General features: G+C 44.6%; 1 protein-coding gene across 7 annotated transcripts in view; it reads left to right on the top strand.

Moving 5' to 3' along the window:
* LOC140395442 (myosin-10) overlaps nucleotides 1-24,959 on the top strand; it is a 194,539-nt gene that overhangs the window by 115,669 nt on the left and 53,911 nt on the right. For all 7 annotated transcript variants that reach the window (XM_072483201.1, XM_072483200.1, XM_072483199.1 and 4 more), the window contains 9 exons: nucleotides 6,396-6,459; nucleotides 8,254-8,352; nucleotides 9,725-9,868; nucleotides 12,252-12,347; nucleotides 14,022-14,140; nucleotides 14,225-14,377; nucleotides 15,046-15,219; nucleotides 15,953-16,126; nucleotides 20,072-20,186. In XM_072483201.1, coding sequence (XP_072339302.1) covers nucleotides 6,396-6,459; nucleotides 8,254-8,352; nucleotides 9,725-9,868; nucleotides 12,252-12,347; nucleotides 14,022-14,140; nucleotides 14,225-14,377; nucleotides 15,046-15,219; nucleotides 15,953-16,126; nucleotides 20,072-20,186 — 1,138 coding nt within the window. The remainder of the gene's footprint in view (nucleotides 1-6,395; nucleotides 6,460-8,253; nucleotides 8,353-9,724; nucleotides 9,869-12,251; nucleotides 12,348-14,021; nucleotides 14,141-14,224; nucleotides 14,378-15,045; nucleotides 15,220-15,952; nucleotides 16,127-20,071; nucleotides 20,187-24,959) is intronic.

The following is a 24,959-nucleotide window of genomic DNA, read 5'->3' as shown; positions in this document are numbered from 1 at the left end:
TGCAAGTTAGTTAATGTTTTCAAACTGTTGTGGTCTAATCCCCATGGCATTTTTATTCTGTAACCTGATATAAATTGTAGAAGCTTTAAAAGTGGAAGTGTCTACTGTGCCAGCTGCAATTCCTTAGATTTTAACTTTTCTATCATCCTATAAATCAAACATTTGACCATTGTGCGGAGTTTGTGAGATGAACTGGTCCATAAATTTTCACAAAGCAAATGATGGTGTTGAGGAGGAGAAGCTGGGGAATGATGGAATGAGCAATAAAGCTCATTTATTGATAGGTACACACTTAAGAATACAGAATTTAAATGCTAACACCACTGCAACTTTTGGATGAATGTAAAACATTTTAAATATCGATGGGATGAGCAGAATGTTAAATGTTACACAGCAGTTGTGGCTGTCCTCTTCTCTCTTACCATCCTGTCACTCCTATTCCAGACCTCTGACGCACTCAATTTTCATGGAATTGTTACTGCTTTTCCACATTCTGTTTCTTTTGATGTTAACTGCCTCCTGTTCTGCCCCTGCATGTCAATTTCTTGGCAAACCTGTCCACACTAGACAATAGACTCTTGTTGCAATCAGTTTACACAAATGGAAAAATTGAATCCAATACTTTCTCTAGCTGAATCCGTTCAGTGATGCGGAGCTGCATGTAATAGGAATCCACATATTTGGGAAGGGGGAGTGGGTTGGATGGGGAGGAGGAGAAACACCCGTAAAACTGTGTGCTCCAACTTTCTTTCTCAAGGTGACATCGTATGTTCTCCTGGTAACGTTTTGTAAGAAGATTTAAAATATTTTGGGGGTATGATCATCACTCCCATGAATATTTCACTTTTCCATTCTTGCCTTTTGCGATGTCCCACATCCATATCTATTTCTGTTCATGATAGATTGATGCAAAACGCTTGCTACAGTTTACTTTACTGTGAGTGTCTTCCATGATACAGATCTGTGCTTGGAGCCGGGTTCAATTCCGGCCTCGGGTGACTGTCTGGGGTTTTCAAGTTCTCCGTGTCTGCGTGGGATTCCTCCCACTGACCATGCTAAAATTGCCCCTTAGTGTCCAAAGGTTAGGTGGGGTTAAGGGGATGGGGCAGGTAAATGGGACTAGTTAGGGTGCTCTTTCAGGGGGTCAGTACAGACTCCATGGGCTGAATGGCTCCTTCTGCACTGTAGTTATTCTATTTTTGAAGTTCCAGAATAAGTTGGCTGCAGTGAATGGCAGGTATAGTTTTCTGTGGATTAAGACACTTGAGCAAAATAGTTTTTCGCCAGTTGAGCTTCACTCCAATGGTACAACTGTTTACCAATATTGATATGGAACTTTGTTTTAAAACATGAAAGATAACCTGAACAGACAATGCCAGGAACACTTCAGGTCATGTGTGGAGAAATGTCAAATCTCTTCAAATCAATATCTCTGGTGCTTGATCCTTGGGTACTGTTGATAATATAGCCGAAGATTGCATTTAGTGCGAAGGCAGGGAAGAACTTCAGCACTGGGAATGAACATCTATAAAATCAGCTGAGATGTTCCACAGTGAAATGATTCTTGGTTTAACCACAGTCGTGGCAAACTCTTGAATTCCACAAGAGAGACTGGGTTCTGTGGTTTGTCATCACAGTTGGCCCACATATGGCAATTAAGAATGAAACACAGATTGCTTCCATTGTCAATTATCTAAAACATTCCTGAAATTTCCTCTTGCTGGCATTTATTCTACAGCTGAGACTGTCTCCGTCTCACTGACATTTGAAGAAACATATTCTCATAGTTAACTATTTGCAAGAAGCAACTTGAGCTGTATGGATTCTCTAAAAGTGGCTACTGACTCGATCATGGTTATGGTTAAAATTCTGACTCCTTAAAGCCTGCCCACCATCTGTAAGGCACAAGTCGGGAGTGTGACTAAGTGCTCTCGTCTGGATGAGTGTGGGTCCAACAACTCAAACTGGCCACCATCCCAGGACACAAGCAGCCTGCTTGGTTTGGCACCCCATTCACCACTTTAAAACGTTCATTCCTTTTGCTGGTGGTAAACATTGTACCAACTAGAAGATGCACTGCAGGAACCTGCCGAGCTACCTCCAGCACCTTCCAAACCCACGACCCTCTACTGCCTACAAGGACAGCAGACACGTGGAAAAACCACCACCTGAAAGCTCTCCTTCAGTCACACATCATCTTTGCTTGGAAATATATCCGTGTTCCATCACTGTCGCTGGGTCAAAATGTACCTAACAGCACTGTGGGTGCACATGCAGTTCGCTTGTCAATCCCATTCTTGACCAGTATATGAGCATTGTCAGTTGGAATTTCAGCACTACTTTGGTCTTGAGAGCAAAACAAAATACATAGGCCTGTAGCATCTAAGCTGTGGAACACTGTAACTGGGGCAGGGCAACCAAAAAGGGTTGGCCAGAATTCCCCAGGTAGGATTGCAGGGCTGTGACCTGGGAAGTGGAAACATCTGCTGGGCAATTGACCTGCGACAGGAACCTGCAAGTAGATTTTAAATCTCAAACTGGCAATGGTTCTGACTGTCTTACAGCAATAGTTACCCAGAAAAAGGTAGACTATAGACCCCTTCATGAGACTCTGGCCTCGCGTGACCCCCCCCCCCCCCCCCCCAAAGTTCAAAAGAACAGGAGTGGAATGGCAGTCCGACTTTGGTTGCCACTCCATGGAGGTTGCCAGCTGTATTCTACCACAAATCCTCAGTCTGCTCCTCCATGGTAACAACCAATGCAGTAGAAAAGAAAGTTGGGTTTGCGAAAAAGAGTTCAACTTCAAAGATCACTGTACACTTTATATTAAAATTAATTGTGCTACTGTTGTCATAAATTTTAAATTATGTACTGAAACCGTTCCTACATCATTATTCAGCCAAATAATGAGCTGGTGTATGGATTGCACAGAACACTTAGTTTGTGGGTAGGCTATTATAGATTGACTGCCTTAGTTTTCCTCAACCTCTGATACTTAATTGTGAAAAGAGAAGTTTAGATACTTGAGCGTCAGGAATAGGATTGAATTGGAAATCTGTGTGCACTCCTAGGCATTATGTGGCGTTGGCCTGACTGCTGTTCAGAAGGTACCCTTTGTGAAAGAATGTGTTCAGATGCGCCTTGCATGGCTAATGTACTTAGATTTTCATGAAATCATATTGTGTATATTTGAGACTGGTCTATACTACTGAGTCTGTTTGCAAAATCAATGATGCTAGGAAGAGGGGTTGTTTGTTTATCTCCTGTCTGTGAAATGGAACAAAATGTTTCCAACATTTTGTGACATTACAGTCCAAACAACGTGAAGAAATGTTTTTCCAGTGAGTAAATTTCATTCTTTGTAGAATTATTATTTAGTGCTTATAAACAATTAAAATAAAAATGTGTGCTCAATCAAAACTTGCTGGAAATGGCTTTGAAATTATCAGGGATTTTGTGCCATGTTGGTGCCTCATTCCGTCTTTACTCATTCAGCCTTTACATTGGTTCAACTTTTGCATTGGTTCTCATTCTTTTTCCCTCTCTCCGTTATCCGGTTTCCCTTCTCTCTCTTCAACCACTCCCCCCTCCCTCTTTAAATTGAGTATTTTTTTATGTTCAGCAAAGCGTATTGCTTCAGCCAGAAGTCCTCTGGATGCTTGACAGAATTGCTTTTGATTTATGTTGTTTCAAATAAAGACAATCCATTTACAGTGTAGAAATATGATTGCAATCCTCCAAAGATTTGATGTTGGTAACAGATGAGAGGTTGTTCATATGTTGCACTGACAGTGTTGGCAATATTTTGTGGAAGGTTTTTGCAATGATTTGGTTCTCGATGGGGAATTTAAACTTGTGGAGGGACACATTTGAGCATTTTTAAAGAAAATAAATAAATCACAGGGCCAAGTCAACAGTGAGTTTTGGCGGCCTGTGATTTCGATGATAAGAATCTGCTTCACATAACTTCAGTTACTTGAGCTCACAGAATACCTTCAGTGCAGAAAGAAATTGTGATCATGGTAATGTCTTAAGCTTAAACAATTCCACCGATTTGAAAATTAGCTTCAAATGTTAAACACAAGTTTGATGGGTATAGAATCATTTATTTCTCTCTATCTTCCTTCTGAAGGATATAACGATGAAATTGTCTGTATAATTATAGGCAGGATTTGTTCCTCTCTGGTGACTTCACCTGGGAATCTTATTTAGATGTCTAGAGGCCATTTAATTTTGAAATATTTGGAAATGTTAAACATTACGAAAAGTGTCATGTGATAACTAAAATATTATACAAGTTCTGTACATTTAACCTTATGACGATTGGAAGGTTTTAGGAAAATTGGGTTACAAAAGTATTGTGCAATTTGAGGGTTGAAAGCCTGGGGTTGGAATGGTCATCATCATCTTCTTTAAAAAGGAGAATCCTGTTCTGTAGGGCTTGGGTAGTTTGAGCATCCAGCATGTGAAATTGACCAAGAAATGTGTTGTGGTTTGCCTGGGGAAGTGCTTTTTAGCCTACAGAGAGGTTTTGTTTAACTTGGAGGTGAGGCCATTGCTCAGTGGAGCCAAGGAATGCAGAGACATTTTGAGCAGCTGTGGAGGTAGGCAATTTTGGAGAAAGCAATTGTGGAACAAGAGGGTTTTTGAGGAAAGGCTTTTTAGAAGTAAAGTCTGATCTGGCAACCCTTTTTTTTTTTAGACAACAGATAAAGGCTGATTTCTTTCCTTGTAGGAGAGGGGGAAAATAAATAATAGTTTAAAAGCAGAGCATTCTTGTCTGAAGACAAGGAGGAGGCTGAAACAACAGTTGAAGTAGGGGCTGGTTTAGCACAGTGGGCTAAACAGCTGGCTTGTAATGCAGAGCAAGGCCAGCAGCGTGGGTTCAATTCCCGTACCGGCCTCCCCGAACAGGCGCCGGAATGTGGCGACTAGGGGCTTTTCACAGTAACTTCATTGAAGCCTACTTGTGACAATAAGTGATTATTATTATGAAGCAGCTATTTGAAGATATTCAGCCAGAGTCTGAAAGGGTTCTAACAAGATCCAGAATTTGTTCTGTACTGCAAGTATTACTCTATGCCCTGCTAATTTTAAATTTTAAGATGGATTAAGAGCTGTATGTTTATTGTTGCTAAGGGATAATTAGAAGTTCTTTTTCAGGTTTGAAGTTAAAAGTTTACTATTGTATGTCTTTTTGTTTTTAAAATAACCAAGCCTTATTTCTTCACGCGATCACTGGAGGGAGTCATTCTTTGCACCCGGTCTTTCAAATAAACTAAAATATTGGGTGTCGGACCAGTATCCTAGCCACTGTTGGGGTCTGGTCTAGTTGGGATCGTTTTGACTGCAGCTGATGATGCTGAGCAAGCCAGCTCTCAGATTGAAATCCATCTCGTCCGACTGTAATCTTTTTTTGGATTGCCGAAACTAGAAGGGAAGCTACTGAACACTAGCACAGGACTCCAGTGATGACTACAAATTTGAATTAAAATATTTATTGAGAGGAAAAACTATAAAATCTAAATGCACCACATGAAAGTAGACAGACCGTACAAAATAATCCCCAAAATGCCTAATCAAAGGTACACACAACTATATATTTTTGGCAACAGTCCTTGTAGATCCTTAACCATCCAGGGGATATTACCGAAGCTGAGAAGGTGCTTTAAAATTAACGACTTCCCATAACTCCATGCTGATATGGTTTTTCCAGAGGGAGATAGAAAGTGAACTGTTTCGCAGAACACCAAAAAATTTGCTGGTCCAAAACAAAGTTGTTTTTCCAATTAAGTGACTTTCACAGCTTTCTCAACATACTCCAAACACACTGGAGGTAGCTTTCAGCGGGATTCTGTCCCCCACTCACTACAGCTGAAATCCTGTTTACATAAATACTTTTCAGCCCTTTCATCTTTGCTCTCCATTTGTCTTCAAATATCCCTTTGAAAACTCTGGTTCAAAAACATTGAAACCCATGTTCCTATTTTAACTCTTGTTTTGGGTCAATAAAGAAGTGCCTGGTCATGCTTAGTCACAAGTTTCCTGTAAAATGCAAATGCTTGTTGTCATTTTCAAGACTTGTTTGAAATGAAACCCCTGCACATCAATGCTAACCCGTATCCCCAAATGCACATTTTAAATCTACTCTTTTTACATCTGACCCACCATAAGGCCTCATTACAAAATGCAGATAACCTTTCATCTTTCATCCCTTAGAGTCCACAGGCAATCTAGCTCCAGAACCCCCTCCTTTGATTAACCCTGGACACGCGCAAACACAGATATATCCTCACCTGCACAGAAGATATACACGTCATCACATTTATATTTACAGATGTACAATGTCTGAACTGGTGCTTTTAACAGTTTGTTTTTTTTCCCTCCTCTTGCAGGGGAAATTCATCCGAATCAACTTTGATGTCACCGGCTACATTGTGGGAGCCAACATTGAAACCTGTATCCTGTTCACTTTTGCCTTTGAGCGGGAGAGGTGTGGGTACAGCATGCAGGCTATAAAAATTACCTGGGTAGTTTGTTGATGTAGGCTATATGCAATTTTTACTTTTTTTGGTTGGTTTTGGTGAAAAACACGTGATGCTTGTGAAGGTGATTGGGAATCGTGCAAGAAGGATGGGGTGGAAGGTCAACAAATGTTTTATAATTTTTTTCCAATTAAGGGGTAATTTAGCGTGGCCTATCTTACCTACCCTGTACATCTTTGGGTTGTGGGGGTGAGACCCACGTAGACGGATCAAACCCGGTTCCTCGCCACCAGTGGGTGCCGTGAGGCAGCAGTGCTAACCACTGCGTCACATGGAAGGTCAACTATGACCCTATTGACTGCAGCAGATTCGAATGGCCGACACTGCATCGGATTTCTTACGTTCTGGAACCAGATCCAGACAGCTGGATTCTGTTAATCTAGTGCTTTCAGTCAGCCCAGTTTTATTTGAAAACTAAACAACTTGAAACGCGATAGAAGATGGAAAGAGATGTGCCACAAGTTGAGAAGTTTGTTTAAAAAGGCAGTGTGGGTTCTTCATTTTAAGTATAGAAGCAAGGGAGTTATGCTAAACCTTTATTAAACACTGGTTGGGGCCCAGATGGAGTACTGTGGTCAGTTCTCAACAGCCCACCTCGTGAAGAATGTCGCGGATGTATTCACTGGGTTGGCACCAGGGATGAGAGACTTCAGTTACCCGGAGAGGTTAAAAATTGGCATTTTCCTTTGAGCAGATATGGCTAAGGAGAGATTTTGGTCAAGATGTGCAAAATTGAATGATTATGATTAGATTAGGAGAAACAATTTATGGTGGCAGACAGGTGGGCTACTGGGAGACATAGATTTAAGGTCATTGACAAAAGAACCTGAGACGACAAGTGGAAAGAAAAAAAGTTCTGATGAGAATGCTGTCTGAAAGGATGATTGAAGTAGACTCACTGATGAGGTGAAGAATTTTTTGTTGTTTGAAGTGAAATCCGAAGTTAAAATTAGCTGTCTTGATATCCCGTTCTATCTCAAGGTGCTCATTTTTTTTCAAGATTGGGAGGAATAGGCTATTTTGCATTTTGAGTTTAATTGGAGTTTTTACCGAAGCTTTTTTAAGATGGTTTTCAGTGGTATTTAACTCTTTGAGATGGTTTGTGTTCTGTGGCGATCTATAAAAGCCACTTTTCTGTATTGTTTAGCAGTTCACAGTTTGTAACGGAGAAATCATTTGGGTAGAAATACGGTGACTAGAAACCATTTAGGCTCAGGAGACGGAGTAGCCTAATCTCATTTACTAGGTAAAGTGAGCAGTAAATCTGGCTCTTTTTGTGTGAGCATTAGTCATGCTGTGATATTTACACCCGTCTGCTACCGTCAGGTGATGAAATTTGCAATTGTAGAAATTTTTCACATGGTACGAGAATATTTATAATTTCAGGTGGGCACCGCTTGCCTGTTTTTTTTTTGTGAAATTGTGATGTCATGCTATTCCCCTTCTCCCTCTCCCGGCCTTGAGTAGCAGGTTAATTACCCAAATCTTACTGAACCCACAAACCCGATCCTTTGAGTTTGGTTTTGCAACTTTTTTTTTTTTTTTTGCTAAATGTTCAAAACGTCTCTGGTACACAGCACTATGCAAGGCAAAGTTTTTATAAAAGCAATCATCTGTGTTAATTGCAACAAAAGTCTATGCATTTGACAGTACTGTAGTCCATTAAATGATGAAATGTTTCAAAAAGATTATCCTTGACTTTGAAAAGATCTCCTGGAAAAATCGCGAGCGATCCGCCAGGCCAAGGAAGAAAGAACATTCCACATTTTCTATCAGATGCTTTGTGGGGCAGGCGAACATCTTAAATGTAAATCAGTTCTGGAATGAATGAAGTTGAGAGAAGTATTCTTGTGCTCCCAGTCCCATAGCAAAACTAGTCAAATATAAAATAAATTAGGCTGGGTGCAACAGTGTAGTGAATGCTATCTTCTTTCCTCCCCCGTATGAGGTTGGACTGGAAAGTTCAGGCATGGTTCAGGAAGTGTATAAGGCAGCATTTCTTTCCAAACTTCATTGGAAATGAGACATCTGAGATTGATTTTGACTTCAGTTAATGTTCAAGTCTCTGAAGTGGTTGCAAAATCCACAAGTTGGAATTTTTTAATTTATGTTAAAATCAAGTTGATATTATCCATTGTTGACTTGCACATAATTTGCTCAAATAATATGGAAAACATCAACACTGCTTAATTTTTAGATTACATTTATTTTGGCATTCAGACGAGAACTGGAACAGTTTAGTTTTGATCCATTGTTTAATTTCCAACTGAGTTCATAGTTTTGGCAAAGCTTTCTTCGTATTTCTTTAATCATATTCTATCAGAATTCATGGGATGGCAGAATGACTTTTGCATTGTTTGATTTAGTAAAGTATTTTGACTAATTGCTTAACGGGTAGAAGCATTGGCCAATACTCCAGCAGACTATACAGGCCAGAAGAGAGGGGTTTTAATTCCACCAATTAATCTCTGCAGTCTAGAACTAGAAAAGAAGAAACAGTAGCCAAAGTTCCTTCTGATCACAATCTAGTGATCTTTGGAAAGTATTTATTGGCTGAGAACACCACCAGATTGAGATATGACGGCCTCTGTGGCGAAATAAGTTTTTAATGCTCACTTCGATGGGAAGTTGCTTGATTAAGGTATTGTAGAGTTTGGCTGCATTTGGGCAACCAGTCAGCAAGACGACCCAGCAGGAATCATCAGCTTGGCTCTAGTATGTTTCTTTTTTGGGGACCATGAATTGAATTCCGTTTGAATTGGTTTTTGGAGCAAGGAGATAGATCAAGGGCTTTCCCTGTCCACTGTGCATTGGCTTTGTAACTCTTGAGAAAGGAATGTGTTTTAAAATTTCTGGAATGGTGGTTGAAAAAGAGGGGCTGAGGAGAGATGGGAGAATTTGTTTGTGGGAGTTGGAATGGAAGATACAATTTTGAGATTGCCCTTCATTATCAAACTTTAAGTCCATTTTGCGCAAATCATTCATTTTTTGGAATCTTTGTTTTGATGCTTCTAACCCTCCCTTGGTATACCAGTGGACTTCACTAGCGCATTTTATTTAGTGGGATCCTGGGTGTTGCTTTCTATGGTGTAATTTTGTTGTCTGTAAGCAAATCGGCTTCCAGTACGAAAACAATGATGGAACCGCTTAAACAAATTAATTTCTTTTTAAACATGCAGCTGATTTGTTGCTCGAAGGATTTAATAATTACCGTTTCCTGTCCAATGGCTACGTCCCTATCCCTGGACAGCAGGAAAAAGATAACTTTCAAGAAACCATGGAAGCAATGCACATCATGGGTTTCTCCCATGAGGAAATTTTGTGTAAGTTGTTATGTTTGCTGCATTATATATAATCAACCCATAAGGTTTCTGGTGAGATTTTATTATCTGAAAGGTGAGAAAACCTAAACCGTGAGTTATTAACTGGACTTTCATGGAAGTGGGAAGGTGGAAAAAAAAGGGTCAGTACTGCAGGGTGAATAGTTCATAAATGCAGAAAGCATCCAAAGAAAACCTGCTCATTTTCAGCCTGTTTCAGAAATGACTGGGGGCACTGATTTGACAATAGTAATGATGGTGAAAATGTCAGCATTCACAGTTTCAGAAATAAGCACGCGCGCAGTTAAGTGCAAAATTTGCTGCCAATGATTCATTGCTTCCACACGATGCAGAGTGCAATCAAACAGAAATCACTGAGCTGACCAGAATTCCATTTTTGGTCTATGCAAGGGTTGAAAAAGGTGGATCTTGCTGAACAAGGTATAACTGGCTTTTAAGCAATGTTGGTAATTTAATGCTGAGAGGTAGCTGGCCCTCCAATTAATTTTACATTTGAGTGTCCAATTTCTCCACTATGATAATTCCACTTTTTAAATTTCAAGTTTAATATTTATGCTCCTAGTTGAATAGCCCCCTCCAATCTGCCCTTTTTGCTGTCTGTAAAAATGATATTTAAAAAGGTGAGAATAGTTGGTGCATTTACTTCCTGGCCTGAGAATTCTTCAATCTGATCCGCTGCTTACTGCACTCTGATAACATTACTATTCCTGACACCCGGGGATCCCCTTAACTTGGCACCAGATTCAAACTAATATCAGGAGAGGGGAAAGCCACACCATAGAGAAATCACGTACTTTGTAGGCAGCCTTCTTCAAGGTCTAACACTAGCTGTGAAACCAGAGCCAGTATTGGCAGCATCTTGCTGCTGAAACCTCCAACAGTGGGTCAGAAATAAGATGTTGTCGATTGACACTTGTGATTCGTAGTTTTGTCAGTTTTAATGTAATGCATTGTTGATTTTATTTCGTTTTCTTTAACTTTATTTTTCAAGTCTTTCCCAGTTTGATGTAAATTTACGCAACCAATGAAAAATGCAGTGCCAATTTTTAACACCATATACTGTTCCTGTCAATCTTTCCATTTTCTAAGATCAAACTTGATTAAATTAAACAAGTAAACCAAAGTATGAACATGAGACCGTACATCTTCCTTGTTCAGAAACTCGTCCCGAGAATTTCTGGAAGAAAAAAAAAATCAGAATTAATTTCTATCATTTCTGCGGCTGATTATCACCATATATTGACCATCACTATCGCTTGTTGAATTAGATGGATTTTGAGAAGCAATTAACATGTAAACATATTTCTGGTGGTCATACCCACAACTGAGCATACTGGGAGTGTCCAAAGGTTAGGTAGGTGGGGTTACTGGGTTATGGGGATAGGGTGGAGGTATGGGCTTAAGTAGGATGCTCTTTCCAAGGGCCCGTGCAGACTCGACTGGCTGAATGACCTCCTTCCACACCGTAAATTCTATGAAAAACCTCATCCAACTGAAAATGAAATTCTGAATCTTAACCTTAAAATTAAAAGGACTCCGACTAAATGGCATCATCAGCACACCAAAACAGCTCTTCCACTTGAATCTGATTTTGACTAAGAATGAATCCATGTCATGATTAAATTAATCCAGAAGCTGTTTTTCACATTTCAGTTTAATGTTCTGCTGATTTCACTTTATAAACGCCAAACCTACAATGAAATATTGCTTTCATGTAAAATGTGCAAGAAGTGTTGCATTATCTTTACAAATGTATAACAATTTGTCTGTAGTTGTTGAGGATTGAAATGTTGAGTGGTACTGCAACAGTTGCTTCTGCTGAGTTGTGCCTGAATGCAGACGTTTTGATGGCCTGAAATATTGTCAACATTTGAGGGGGTTTAGAAAGGGCTTTTTATTTCTAAATTGCATTGTTTCTTTCCAGTTTTGTCCTGTTTAGTTAAAGGTGTCTTCATAGTATAACTGCGGCATCAATGTAACATTGTTTGTATCATTGCAATTAGTGTAAATGTAATCTGACTTGACTTCCAAGCAAGGAGCAGGCAATCTTGCTCCACTTCATTTCAGAGAAAGTTTTGGCCTTGGGCACGCAATTTGCACACTCTAGTCTTTGTGAAAATAGGATACTGCTCTGCCCAACAGTAAAGTTGTCATCTTGCACTGCAAGCTTCAGTTATGTCACAACTAGTTTACTGGTTAAAGTAGACATAATTGGTTTGAGAAGATAGATCCAAGAAATTTATGGGGAAGATTTTAAAGAACGGCACTCTATCCCATCTTTACTACAAAGAACTAGCGTGATATTTTGATGGATATTAGAGAAATTCTTTCCTCTGTTAATTGTTCTGATTCTGCTAATCTCTAGCAATGCTGAAAGTTGGTTCATCAGTACTACAGTTTGGTAATATAGTCTTTAAGAAGGAGAGAAATACAGACCAAGCATCTATGCCAGACAACACGGGTAAGGTGTTTTATTAATTTATCGTTTATTTTTAAATCATTATGCCATTTTCCATTGTGTTTAATAGACAAAATTTCTCATTCAGGTGGATCTAAGTAATACATTAGCAGGAAGCATAAAATTATTGTGGCTAGCATGTGCACTGTTGAAGATGGACACGATTTAATAGAATTTATATCGTCTGCATCGAACGCGTTGAACCGGGTGTTGCCTGGCACCAGCTGCACCGAGAATGGCCCCACTATCAAACGGGACTCTGCTTGATTTCCTGCACTGACGGGCTCCGCTTGCCAGTGCAGGAAGAGATCGGCCCCCGCTCTCGAGGACCCTCTCCCCACACACAGCACGGCTGTTTGCCCAATTATTTAATCTCTTCACACATCAATTTAAGCTAACTTCTAGCCTGGTTGCTGAGGTTAATTGCAGTTACTATATCTGCCAGCTCTTTGCTAGACCAATTCAAAAATCCCACTATCCCCTTTATAGTCCTGAAGCTTTTTGTTTATCTCTTATCACTTGAAAGATTGTGATCTCTGCCTTAGCTGCTTCATGTGACAGTGTTCCATGTTATAATGATTCTTTGAGGAAATTTCTCCGAAACCCTCAATACATTCTTAAGGTTCATGCTGAATAGTGAACACTCTGCATAGTATCAGATGACAACTGCTGCGAGTATAACTACCTTAGCATTCTTAACACCCAAGAGGATAATTGAAAGATGTGTGATGGTTGTGGTGCAGGAGAGGGGTAAATGTAAAATTCTGAGTTTCAATGATATTGGAAGGCCAGTTTGACTGTCTCAATCAGCCAACCAGCCTGCTTTAATAATAAAAACAGGAAATGCTGGAAGTCAGGCAGCATCGCCCGGCCATCAGAACTGATTTATGCTGTGGTCTCCAGCTTATAAAAGTATTTTTACATCCAGTAGTTTGTCTTCTATATTTAAAATATTGGGCTATAATTTCCTGACTCTCTGTGTCACATTGGGGGGGGGGGGGGGGGGGGGGGGGGAGGAATCTCTCTCAGAACTTCCTAGGTCAGGGTTTACCCAGCAATTGTCCAGAAACGCTAACTTCGCCTGGACAATTGTGCTGGGCTGGGAACCATCTGACAAGCGATTTGAATTGCTAATGTCAGATGGTTTTGCACTCACCCGTTAACTCTGAAAATAGTTTTTAACCCAGAACCATCCCTGCACAATTCCCCCCACCCCAACATGCCATCCACTTACCGTCAAAATTTGTCGTCTTCCTTTTAATGGAATCTTCAAACTCAGTTGGTTTACAGTTGTTAGTGCAGTAAAAGGGGGTGTGACCTCCTTCACTTCACCCCGCTCCTTTTGCTGCTGAAGCCAGGGGCGCCCTCTGCTTCTTTGGCCTCACTCGGCCTGAGTCCGGAGGGTCTGGCGAGGAGGGCGCTTTACAATTCAAGCGCAGGTAAGTCGCTACGTGTGACAATTCGCCACTGCCACCGAGGACGTTACGGGCCACAGATTTATTCATCCAGTGATCAATTGCAAAACCATGCAGCACAGTAGGGTATATGAATTCTGCATAAAACTGCATACCATATTTTTACTGCATGTCTGTTTGAAAAGGGATTTGTATTTTGAACTTGCATGAAATGTAATGCAGCCACTTGTTAAAATTTGTTAATCTATAATGTTCTCTAAAGCGGCTCAGAAACTCTGTCACCTGCTGGGAATGAATGTAATGGAGTTCACTCGTGCTATACTCACACCACGCATCAAAGTTGGTCGAGACTATGTTCAAAAAGCACAGACCAAAGAGCAGGTATGGTTGTGGCTGACAGAAATCTAAATGAATTGAAGCTGCTTCTTCACTGCCATATTATAAAAGTAATGTTTTTGTCTCCAGGCTGACTTTGCAATCGAAGCCTTAGCGAAGGCTACTTATGAACGTCTCTTCCGTTGGCTTGTTCACCGGATCAACAAAGCTTTGGATAGGACAAAACGACAGGGAGCTTCTTTCATTGGCATTTTGGATATTGCTGGTTTTGAAATATTTGAAGTAAGTCCATCATTATCTTTTAAAATCCTGTCTGCCTTACCTTGCATGCTTCACACAGTGGAGGCACCAGATGGTCACCAGGAGCAGAAAACCTGACTATTTTTCAGATGGGGTCGTGGATGGAGATCTGTTTGACCTAACTGAGCTCAAATGGATTCTTAGCAATGGTTATTTGGGCCTAGGCTGAGAGCAATGTTTCCTGTAAGCTGTGTACTCCCATGGCCATCAGCAACTCTGAAAGTATAGTGCAGACAGCTCCTAATGTGTCCCGTTTAACATTACCCACATGTGCAAAACCAGGCAAATAGTCCACAGAGAAAAGTATTTGGAGGGGATATTGTATGAGGTTAAGATTGATGTCCAGCCCCCAGGAGAAAGCAGACAAAAAACAATCAATAGAATAAACTAACATGGCCAAAACTCAATAGGTTTTGTGGAATCCACATAATTTAGCTTCTCGCCAGCTTGCAAAGCTACATGAATAACATGGTCCAGTAAGTCTAATCTGTGATATTTCTGTCTGCTTCTTTTTAGTACAACTCTTTTCCCATTTTAACAACAAGTTTGTTTTTAAGCACTGCTTTTGATTAACATGAAATGTTCTCGTGCATGTACTGTGTGGGTCCCATAGTCTGCTCAAGTAACGACTTGTGTTTCTGCCATTGCAGCTAAACTCATTTGAGCAGCTGTGCATCAACTACACCAATGAAAAGTTGCAGCAACTCTTTAACCACACCATGTTTATCCTGGAGCAAGAGGAATACCAGCGAGAAGGCATTGAGTGGAATTTCATTGACTTTGGCCTGGATCTGCAGCCTTGCATTGACCTCATTGAGAGACCTGTAAGAACAAGCGGGTTCTGCATTTTGATTGGGTGGTAAAAGCATAAGCAGCATACTGGATACAGCGACTTGCATTTAAATTAGCCTTGAATAAAACACGGCAGTCTGCTTCACATGAAAATAACTGTGCCGAACGATTTTAGGCCTGGGGGAGAGGTCTCAACTTGGGTAGAAGGAGATTATGAAGAGCATTTTAACAGCTGGGAGAAAAATAATAAAATAAGGAGGTATAGGGAAGGGTTTCCAAACCGTAAGACTCAGGCAGGCGATGGGCAAGAAGCCAGAGTCAGAGGTCCATAATTTGGGAGCCCCCCATTTTGACAACTAACATGTAAATAATGCTTCCATATGGCATTCCTTGTTCCGAACCGATTTCGAGCTATTACATCTCTCTCTAGCTAAACAAGACTTGTCCTGAATTTCCTTTCATTTAATGAGGTGCAATTCATTTATTGAAATTGCGAGCTCATGGTTTGACATTGCATCTATCCTAGAATGTTCCCAGGATGTCGCACTGCATTTTCTAAAAAGAAATAGCTGTGAGTTTGTTTCCAATTCTACAGTTGATTTTGGAGAAATATACAGACTAGAAAGTTCAAAGTACTTTAAAAATGTATGCATCCACCGAGTTTATGGAAAGCCGTGTTTGGCATACGTTGATGTATAAACACTAATCAATTGAGACATTTGAACGTAAAACTCACTTCAATCCATGTACTTCTTGTTGTGCCAGGCAAACCCTCCAGGCGTGCTAGCTTTGTTGGATGAAGAATGTTGGTTTCCTAAGGCTACTGACAAAACTTTTGTGGAGAAACTGAGCCAAGAACAGGGTACGCACTCGAAATTCCAAAAACCAAGGCAGCTCAAAGATAAGGCCGACTTCTGTATTATTCACTATGCTGGCAAGGTACGTCTAAGTATTTGGAACAGACTGTATAACTTGTCTTTGTTTCGCCGCTTTTCAAAATGTTTGAACCATATTGGTTTACATGAGCAACTTTAAGCCACTTTATGTAATTATATATTTAAGTTGATGGCTTCTTCAATTGTCGAAGGTTCTTTGACTTGGCAGCAACTCGGTCGCAAATAATCTGAAGTTCAACTGAGATTTGGCACATTCTGTCTTGAACAATTGTTATGCAGAGAAATAAACAGTATTATTCACTTTTGCTCAGGGTCGAAAATATTAATTTTTATCTATTCTTTGGTTCTCATCTGCCTCTGTCTGGTAGTGAAGGAAATTTTAAGTTCTTTGTAGGGCTCTAGTCAGACGGTCATTGTTTGCCAGGAGCTGCTTTATAATTTCCTAACTGATCTGTAGATCATTGTTTTGTTTATCATACGTCAAGCATCAAGTGCCTTGGCTTTTCACAATCTGCTTGAGTGACTGGAATGAGACGGCTAAGTGTATCCAAGATCGATGACGACACAAAGCTGGTGTGAAAGTAAAGCTGTGAGGAAGGAGGCACCAAAGGGATATACACTGGTTAAATGAATGGACAAGAACATGGCTGAATAAATTCTGTAGCCTGCCGATGCTTGTTGAATATGTTTGAGACTGAGATCGATACATGTTTGCAAACTTGAGGCATCTAGGGGAAAGCTGAGTTTAAATGGATGTTCTTTGCTTTAAATGAATGGGGACTAAGCTCACAGGTGTGAATGGCCACCCCTGCTCCTGTTTCCTATGGTCTGTATGGTACGGTTTTGCCTTGGAAACCATTGACCCATTTAATCAGCAATCCTTCCACAAAGGAGACGTTTTTGGCAAAATTTACCCTGAAGATTTTTGGATAGAAGGAATGTATTTCTAATTATAATACAATTCAACAAGTGAAAATATAGCAAACCTTAATCATACAGCATTATACTGAACCCCGTGAATGTTTGTACATCAGGCAACTTGTGGTTGACATTGAAATCTAGTCCTCAGTTACCATTGCTGCTTTGTTACAGATCTAAATCCTGCCTAATGTGCTGGCATTGTAAACAAAGGTCATCCTTTGATGCCAGAAAGGCTTGGGGGAGACATTCTATCATTATTTTGTGATTTGAAATGAAGGAGACTTCAATACAAATGGTTGATCCAGCCACATCTCTTGGCAGCACGGTAGCACAGTGGTTAGCGCAGTTGCTTCACAGCTCCGGCGTCCTAGGTTCGATTCCAGCTTGGGTCACTGTCTGTGCGGAGTTTGCACGCTCTCCTGGTGTCTGAGTTTCCTCCGGGTGCTCCGGTTTCCTCCCTCAGACCAAAGATGTGCAGGTTAGGTGGATTGGCCGTGATAAATTGTCCTTGGTGTCCAAAAAAGGCCAGGTGAGGTTACTCGGTTACGGGGATGGGGTGCAGGTATGGGCTTTGATGGTGTGCTCTTCTCAAAGGGCAGTGCAGACTCGATGGGCTGAATGGCCTCCTTCTGCACTGTAAATTCTGATTCTATGAAGCCTTTGCTTAAATGTTTTATTATGCAATGTTAGAAACAATTGACGGGGCTGTGGCACAGCCACTGGAAATCTGCTATTAAGTCGCCTATTTGCATGTAGTTGGATTCGGCCATGTTGAATGGGATACACGTTATTAAATTTCTTTGTTTCAATCTGTCAAATTACATAAGATGTATCTATTGTGTCTGTGGAGTTCCACATTGCTACTTTGTGAACACCTCTTGATAATGGAGGTCTCGGAATACAATTTCTGTTTAATATCTGTTGCCTTAATCGGTCCAACTGTGAACACTGTAAAACAAATGGGATACTTGCTTGATGAACCATTAATGTGTAGCTTGCTATCATTAGTTTGAGGACAAACGGTCAAAGGATTTTGTGTTCAGAGTGGAAACATCATTTGGAAGTTGATGGTCCACTTAACCTAACCTTTTCATATGGAGTGTGAAGTAAAATATTGCTGAGCATTGTGGAATCCTTTATGTGCACCTGAGAAGGCAGGTATGGCCTTAACATTTAATCTGAAAGAAGGCACTCTGACAATGCCCCTTCCGTGCTGTACTGAAATTTCTGTGCAAATTTTGGATTGGCACTTGGACCCACAGTCTTTCTGATGAGTGCCACAAACTGAGCTCTGGTCGACAACATGCAAGCCTTTCAAAGTCTCGGATTGGCAGAATGTTTCAAATGAGAAGTGTTCCTCCAGTAGATTCCTTTCTAATGAATTACGTAAGAGTTGTGGGAAAGACCGGCCGATCCTGTTCCGCTGTCTGCTTTCCCAAGGCAGCGAGAGGTGTAGACAGTCAATGAATGGGAGGCGGGTTTGTGTGATGAATTGGGCGGTGTTCACGGCTCTCTAATTTCTTACGGTCTTGGGCCGAGCAGTTGCCATATCAGGCTGTGATAGAGCCAGACAGGATGCTTTCTATGGTTCACCTGTGAAAGTTGGTAAGAGTCAATGTGGACATGTTGAATTTCCTTAGTTTCCTGAGGAAGTAAAGGTGCTGTTGTGCTTTCTTGGTGGTGGCATCGACATGGGTGGACCAGGACAGATTTTTGGTGATGTGCACACCTATTTGAAGCTGTCAACCATCTAACCTCGGTCCTGTTGATGCAGACAGGGGCATGTATAATGCTTTGCTTCCTGAAGTCAATGACGAGCTGTTTAGTTTTGTTGACATTGAGAGAGAGATTATTGCCGTTTCACCACTCCATTAGGTTCTCATCTCCCTCCTGTATTCTGACTCATCGTTGTTCAAGACCTGACCCACTACTGATATGTCATCGGCAAACTTGTAGATGGAGTTGGAGCCAAATTTTGCCACGCAGTCGTGTGTAGGTAAGGAGTATAGTGGGGGCTAAGTACGCAGCATTGCGGGGCCCCGCTATTGAGGACTATCGTGGAGGAGGTGTTTATCCTTACTAATTATGGGCTATGGGCCAGAAAGTCGAGGAGCAGGTGTCACAGTGGTTAGCATTGCTACCTACGGCATTGAGGATCTGGTTTCGATCCAGGCCCCGGGTCACTGTCTGTGTGGAGTTCGCACATTCTCCCCGTTGTCTGCATGAGATTCACCCCCACAACCCAAAGATGTGCAGGTTAGGTGGATTGGCCACACTAAATTGCCCCTTAATTGGAAAAAAATAATAATTGGGTACTCTAAATCTATTTAAAAATAATGTTGAGGATCTAGTAGCAGAGTGAGGAGCCACGGCCTAGATTTTGGAGCTTTGACATGAGCTTGGCGGGGATTATAATGTTGAAGGCTGAGCTGTAGTCAATAAATCAGAGTCTGATTTAGGAGTTCTTGTTGTCAAGATACTCTCGGGATGAGCGTGGGGCCAGGGAGATGGCATCTGCTGTGGACTGGTTGTGTCGGTATGTGAATTGCAGTGGATCTAGGCAGTCTGGGAGTATGGAGTTGATGTGCCTCATGACCAGCTGCTCGAAGCACTTCATTGCGATTGATGTGCAGGATGCTTCTGATCGGGGCACCCTGATCACACTGAAGATGGCCTTGCTGGCTTTATCAGGCCCTGCCCTGCCAGGCTGACTGCGTAGACCATAGCCAAACTCTCAGATTTGTGTTTGTCAGTGGCTCAAAATCTGGGCTGAAAACTTGGGTAGTGCATCTGGAGATCTGCGTGTCAGAGCCTGACACTGTCAAATAATCGGAAAATTCTGCCCAAACTCTTAATTAATTTAATCACGCTACTCCGTTATTTCCACCTGTGGTTGCTGAGCAGAATGGTTGATGTAGTTCATGTATAAAATAAAATTGAATTACAGATGAAAGTGAGTATCTGTTGTGTGGTCGCATTATGCATTGCTGTAGAAATGTACGTGATTTTTTTGTGTGTTGTTAAACATGCTGCAAGTACTTCTAGGTAACTTTTAAACCTCTATTAGGTGGATTACAAGGCTGATGAATGGCTTCTGAAAAACATGGACCCGCTCAATGACAACGTTGCAACGCTTCTGCATCAATCATTGGACAAATTTGTGGCAGAGTTGTGGAAAGATGGTTTGTAAATTACACTTATTGATGCTGCATTTCACTTGCTCAGTGGCAGTGAAGAGCTGTTGAAACATTCACCAGCTGTCTTTATTTTCAGCAGTATTGATGTCGATCGTTTCAGTGCCCCAAGTTGGAAATCACTTTGCATAACTTTTAGATAGAAGTTTTGAAAGTTCCTTTCACATTATCCCCTAATTTCCAGTTGCGCTCTTTAGATTTTAGAAATATTTTTATTCAGAGCATTTTTCACATATATGCAAAAATACATGAATCAAACCTTGGCAACAGGTGACAAAACTAACAACTGCTCACATCTTTCCCACCCTCCAACCCTCTGCCACTCCAAACTCTAACTTTTTTCCAGGTGCAAAATTTCTGCCAGGTTGCTCACCCATACTCTTTCCTTTTGGCAGGTCCGACTCCCGCCAACTTACCGCCTCTGCACTTTCGGGGAGGCATAGCCCAAGAAATTGCCGCCTCTCCCCACCTTGACTCCTGGATTTTCCTACACTCCGAATATCGCCACCCCTACACTCAAAATATCGGACATTACGTCCGAAAACCCCTCAACCCCTCAGTTATGCCCAGAACATATGCACGTGGTCCGCTGGCCGCCCTGCACACCAGCCGCACCGATCCTCCACCCCTGAAAAGAAAAAGAACCAGCTCACCTCGAGACCATCATATGGGCTCTGTGTGCACCACCTTAAATTGGATGAGGCTTAACCTCGCGCGCGACAAGGAAGCATTCACCCTCCAAGGGCTTCCCTCCACATCCGCAACTCTGCCCCAAATCTTCCTCCAACTTGCTCCTGACCTCCTATTGGGAGCACCCTCCCTAGCCATCAGCCCTCATGCATATCCGCCACACATGTGTCTCGTCTCCCCGCCCACTCCCCTCCCAATGTCATCCTCTGACAACAGCTTGTTTTGTAGCACCGGAGGTGGCAGCTCCGGAAAGGACAGTACCTCTTTCCTAACGAGATCCCTCATCTGCAGGTACCTGAACCTGTTTCCCGTGGGCAACTGATGTGTCTCCTCAAGCTCTTCCAGGCCTGCAAACATTCTGCCCATAAACAAGTCCTTAAAGTACTCTATCCACACTTGCCGCCACCCCGGAACCTCGCGTCCAGCCCCGCTGGCACAAGCCGATGGTTGTCTAACATCGCCGCCCACAGATATCCCTTCCAATCTGAAATATTGCCTACTGGTTCTAAACCCTCAATGCTGATACCACCACTGGGCTCACCGAAAATCGGACTGTTGAGAAGGGGTGCCGAAAGCAGTACCCTCAAACTTGTCCCCTTACACGATGGCGCCTCCACCTGCTCATATTCTGACCCCTCCTCCACCGTCCATTTCCTAACCATTGCGATGTTTGCTGCCCAGTAGTAATTCAATAGGTTTGGCAAAACCAGAACCCCCCTCGTCGTCCTCGCTGATACCTTTCCAGAAATACCGTCCTCACCCATGTGGTGAGGCCTTCCCCGCCCACATAAACCCCAATCATCCCATTCACCTGTCTAAAAAAGGACTTGGGAACAAAGTTGGGGAGATTTTGAAATACGAACAGAAACTTGGTCACCACTGTCATTTTCACCATCTGTACTCGTCGTGCCAAAGACAGGGCAACACATCCCACCTCTTGAAGTCCATCTTCATAACCCCTCACCAACTGCTCCAAGTTCAACTTATGCAGCTGGGTCCAACTCGGTGCCAGCTGAATCCCAAGATAGTGGAAACTCACCCCTACCACCCGGAATGGCAACTTCCCCAGCCTCCCCTCCTGTCCCTTGGTATTTATCGGGAACACCTCGCTGTTTCCTACATTCAATTTATATCTTGATAAACGGCCAAACTCCCTCAGGAGATCCTATCAAAACTCCCATTGAGTCAGAAATATTCAACAGGAGGTTATCTGCATACAGAGACCCTGTGCTGGATGCCCTAAGCACCATTGTCAAGGGCTCGATCACCAGAGCAAAAAGCAGCAGGGGGAGTGGGCACCCCTGCCTCGTCCAGCGGTGTAGCCCAAAATACTCCGAACTAATCCTATTTGTCTGGCCTTGTACGGTGCCTTGTACATCAGCTGAACCCAAACTGACCCAACACCTCCTCCAAATATGCCCACTCAACTCTGTCAAACGCCTTCTGTGTCCATTGCCACCGCCATTTCCTGCCCCTCCGAGGGCATCATAACGGCATTGTGCAGCCTGTGTAGATTTGCTGACATGCATCAGCCCATCATTAATCCCGTCTGGTCCTCCGCTTTCACACCTCTATCTTGGTGCCAACTACTTTGCCAACATCTTTACATCCACATTCAACAGTGGAATGGGCCGGTATGATCCACACTGCTCCGGGTCTTTGTCCTTCTTTAAAATCAGTTATATGACGCCTGCAATAACGTCTGGGAGTGGTGGGGGGGGGGGGGGAGAAAGAGGAGGAGAGGAGGAGAGAGAGATCTCGCGCTCTCTCGCCCTCGCCCTGGCCTCCCCCCCCCCCCCCCCCCCCCCCCCCCCCGCCTCGCCCTGGCCCCCCCCTCGCCCTGGCCTGCCCCCCTCGCCTTGGCGCGCCCCCCTGCCCCCTCGCCTTGGCGCGCCCCCCCTGCCCCCTCGCCCTGGCGCGCCCCCCTGCCCCCTCGCCCTGGCGCGCCCCCCTGCCCCCTCGCCCTGGCCCCCCCTGCCCCCTCGCCCTGGCCCCCCCTGCCCCCTCGCCCTGCCCCCCCCTCGCCCTGGCCCCCCCTGCCCCCTCGCCCTGGCCCCCCCTGCCCCCTCGCCCTGGCCCCCCCTGCCCCCTCGCCCTGGCCCCCCCTGCCCCCTCGCCCTGGCCCCCCCTGCCCCTCGCCCTGGCCTCGCCCTGGCGCCCCCCCTCGCCCTGCCCCCCCCTCGCCCTGGCCCCTGCCCACCCCCCCTCGCCACCCCCCCTTGCCCTGGCCACCCCCCCCCCTCGCCCTGGCCACCCCCCCTCGCCCTGGCTGGCCCCGCCCCCTCGCCCTGGCTGGCCCCGCCCCCTCGCCCTGGCCCCGCCCCCTCGCCCTGGCCCCCCCCCCTTCGCCCTGGCCCCCCCCCTTCGCCCTGGCCCCCCCCCTTCGCCCTGCCCCCCCCCTTCGCCCTGCCCCCCCCCTTCGCCCTGGCCCCCCCCTTCGCCCTGGCCCCCCCCTTCGCCCTGGCCCCCCCCTTCGCCCTGGCCCCCCCTTTCGCCCTGGCCCCCCCCTTCGCCCTGGCCCCCCCTTTCGCCCTGGCCCCCCCCTTCGCCCTGGCCCCCCCCCTTCGCCCTGGCCCCCCCCTTCGCCCTGGCCCCCCCCTTCGCCCTGGCCCCCCCCTTCGCCCTGGCCCCCCCCTTCGCCCTGGCCCCCCCCCTTCGCCCTGGCCCCCCCCCTTCGCCCTGGCCCCCCCCCTTCGCCCTGGCCCCCCCCCTTCGCCCTGGCCCCCCCCCCTTCGCCCTGGCCCCCCCCCCCTTCGCCCTGGCCCCCCCCCCTTCGCCCTGGCCCCCCCCCCCTTCGCCCTGGCCCCCCCCCCCTTCGCCCTGGCCCCCCCCCCCCCTTCGCCCTGGCCCCCCCCCCCTTCGCCCTGGCCCCCCCCCTTCGCCCTGGCCCCCCCCCTCGCCCTGGCCCCCCCCCTTCGCCCTGGCCCCCCCCCCTTCGCCCTGGCCCCCCCCTTCGCCCCGGGGCCCCCCTCGCATCACTTATACATCCCAACAAGCAGAGGCCTCAATTTAGACCCGAACTTGGCTGGAACCATCTGGATCCGGTGCTTTCCCCACCTGCATCAAACCCGCACTGTCCATCATCTCCCTCCGCACAATCAGGGCCCCCAATCCCTGCACCTTCTCCTCCTCCTCCACTTGCACCTGTCCAAGAACCACCTGATACCCTCCTCCCTGGTCAGAGGCTCTGATTCATGCAGCCTTCGATAGAGAGCCTCAAAGACACCATTCACCCCCTCTGGCTCCAACACCACCATGCCTCTCTCATCCCTCTCTCTTCCAACGTCTCTCCTGCTTCCTCAACTGATGTGCCAACATCCTGCCTGCTTTTCCCCATTATTCATAGGCTGCCTCTCCGCAGCTGGCTAAAGCCTTCTTCAGCGCAAACTCCATTTGAAGCCTCTGTCTCTTCTTTAGCAAGGCCTTCTCTGGTACCACCGAATATCCCTCAGGATGTCCTCAACTAACCTCTGCTTCTCCTCCCATTCCACACACTCCCTATGTACCCGAATAGAAATAAATTCTTCCCTTACTACTGCCTTCAATTCCCCCCACAGCGTGGAGGCCATGACCTCCCTTGTATTATTCAGCTCCACATAATTTTGAATGGCTGCCCTCACCCTCTCACAGACCCCCTTGTCCACTGAAAATCCCACATTCAGCCTCCACTGCGGCTGCAGAGCCTCTCCCTGCACCACCCGCAGATCCACCCAGTGCAGCATGTGTTCCGAAATCATGATCGCCGAATACTCCGAACCAACCACCCCTGCAACAGCACCTTATCCAAGAGTTATCCCGGTCCACATGTGAAAAGTATGAAAACCTCTTCGCCCTCGGCCTCCCAAACTGCCATAGATCTGACCCTCCCATACCTTCCATGAATGCCATCAACTCTTTTGCCATAGCCGAAACCTTCAGGGATCAAGGGCACGACCAGTCTAACCTAGAATCCAGGATCGTATTGAAATCTCTCCCCACAATCAACCATGCTTGCCAGGTCTAGATTCTTCCCTAAAGCCTGACTCAAAACCCACGTTAGCCGGGTGGCACAATGTCACAGTGGTTAGCACT

The sequence above is a fragment of the Scyliorhinus torazame genome, chromosome 18 (genome assembly GCF_047496885.1).
Source record: "Scyliorhinus torazame isolate Kashiwa2021f chromosome 18, sScyTor2.1, whole genome shotgun sequence".
Taxonomy (NCBI): domain Eukaryota; kingdom Metazoa; phylum Chordata; class Chondrichthyes; order Carcharhiniformes; family Scyliorhinidae; genus Scyliorhinus; species Scyliorhinus torazame.
The sequence above is the reverse complement of the archived record's forward strand: the minus strand, read 5'-3'. Positions and strand labels throughout refer to the sequence as shown.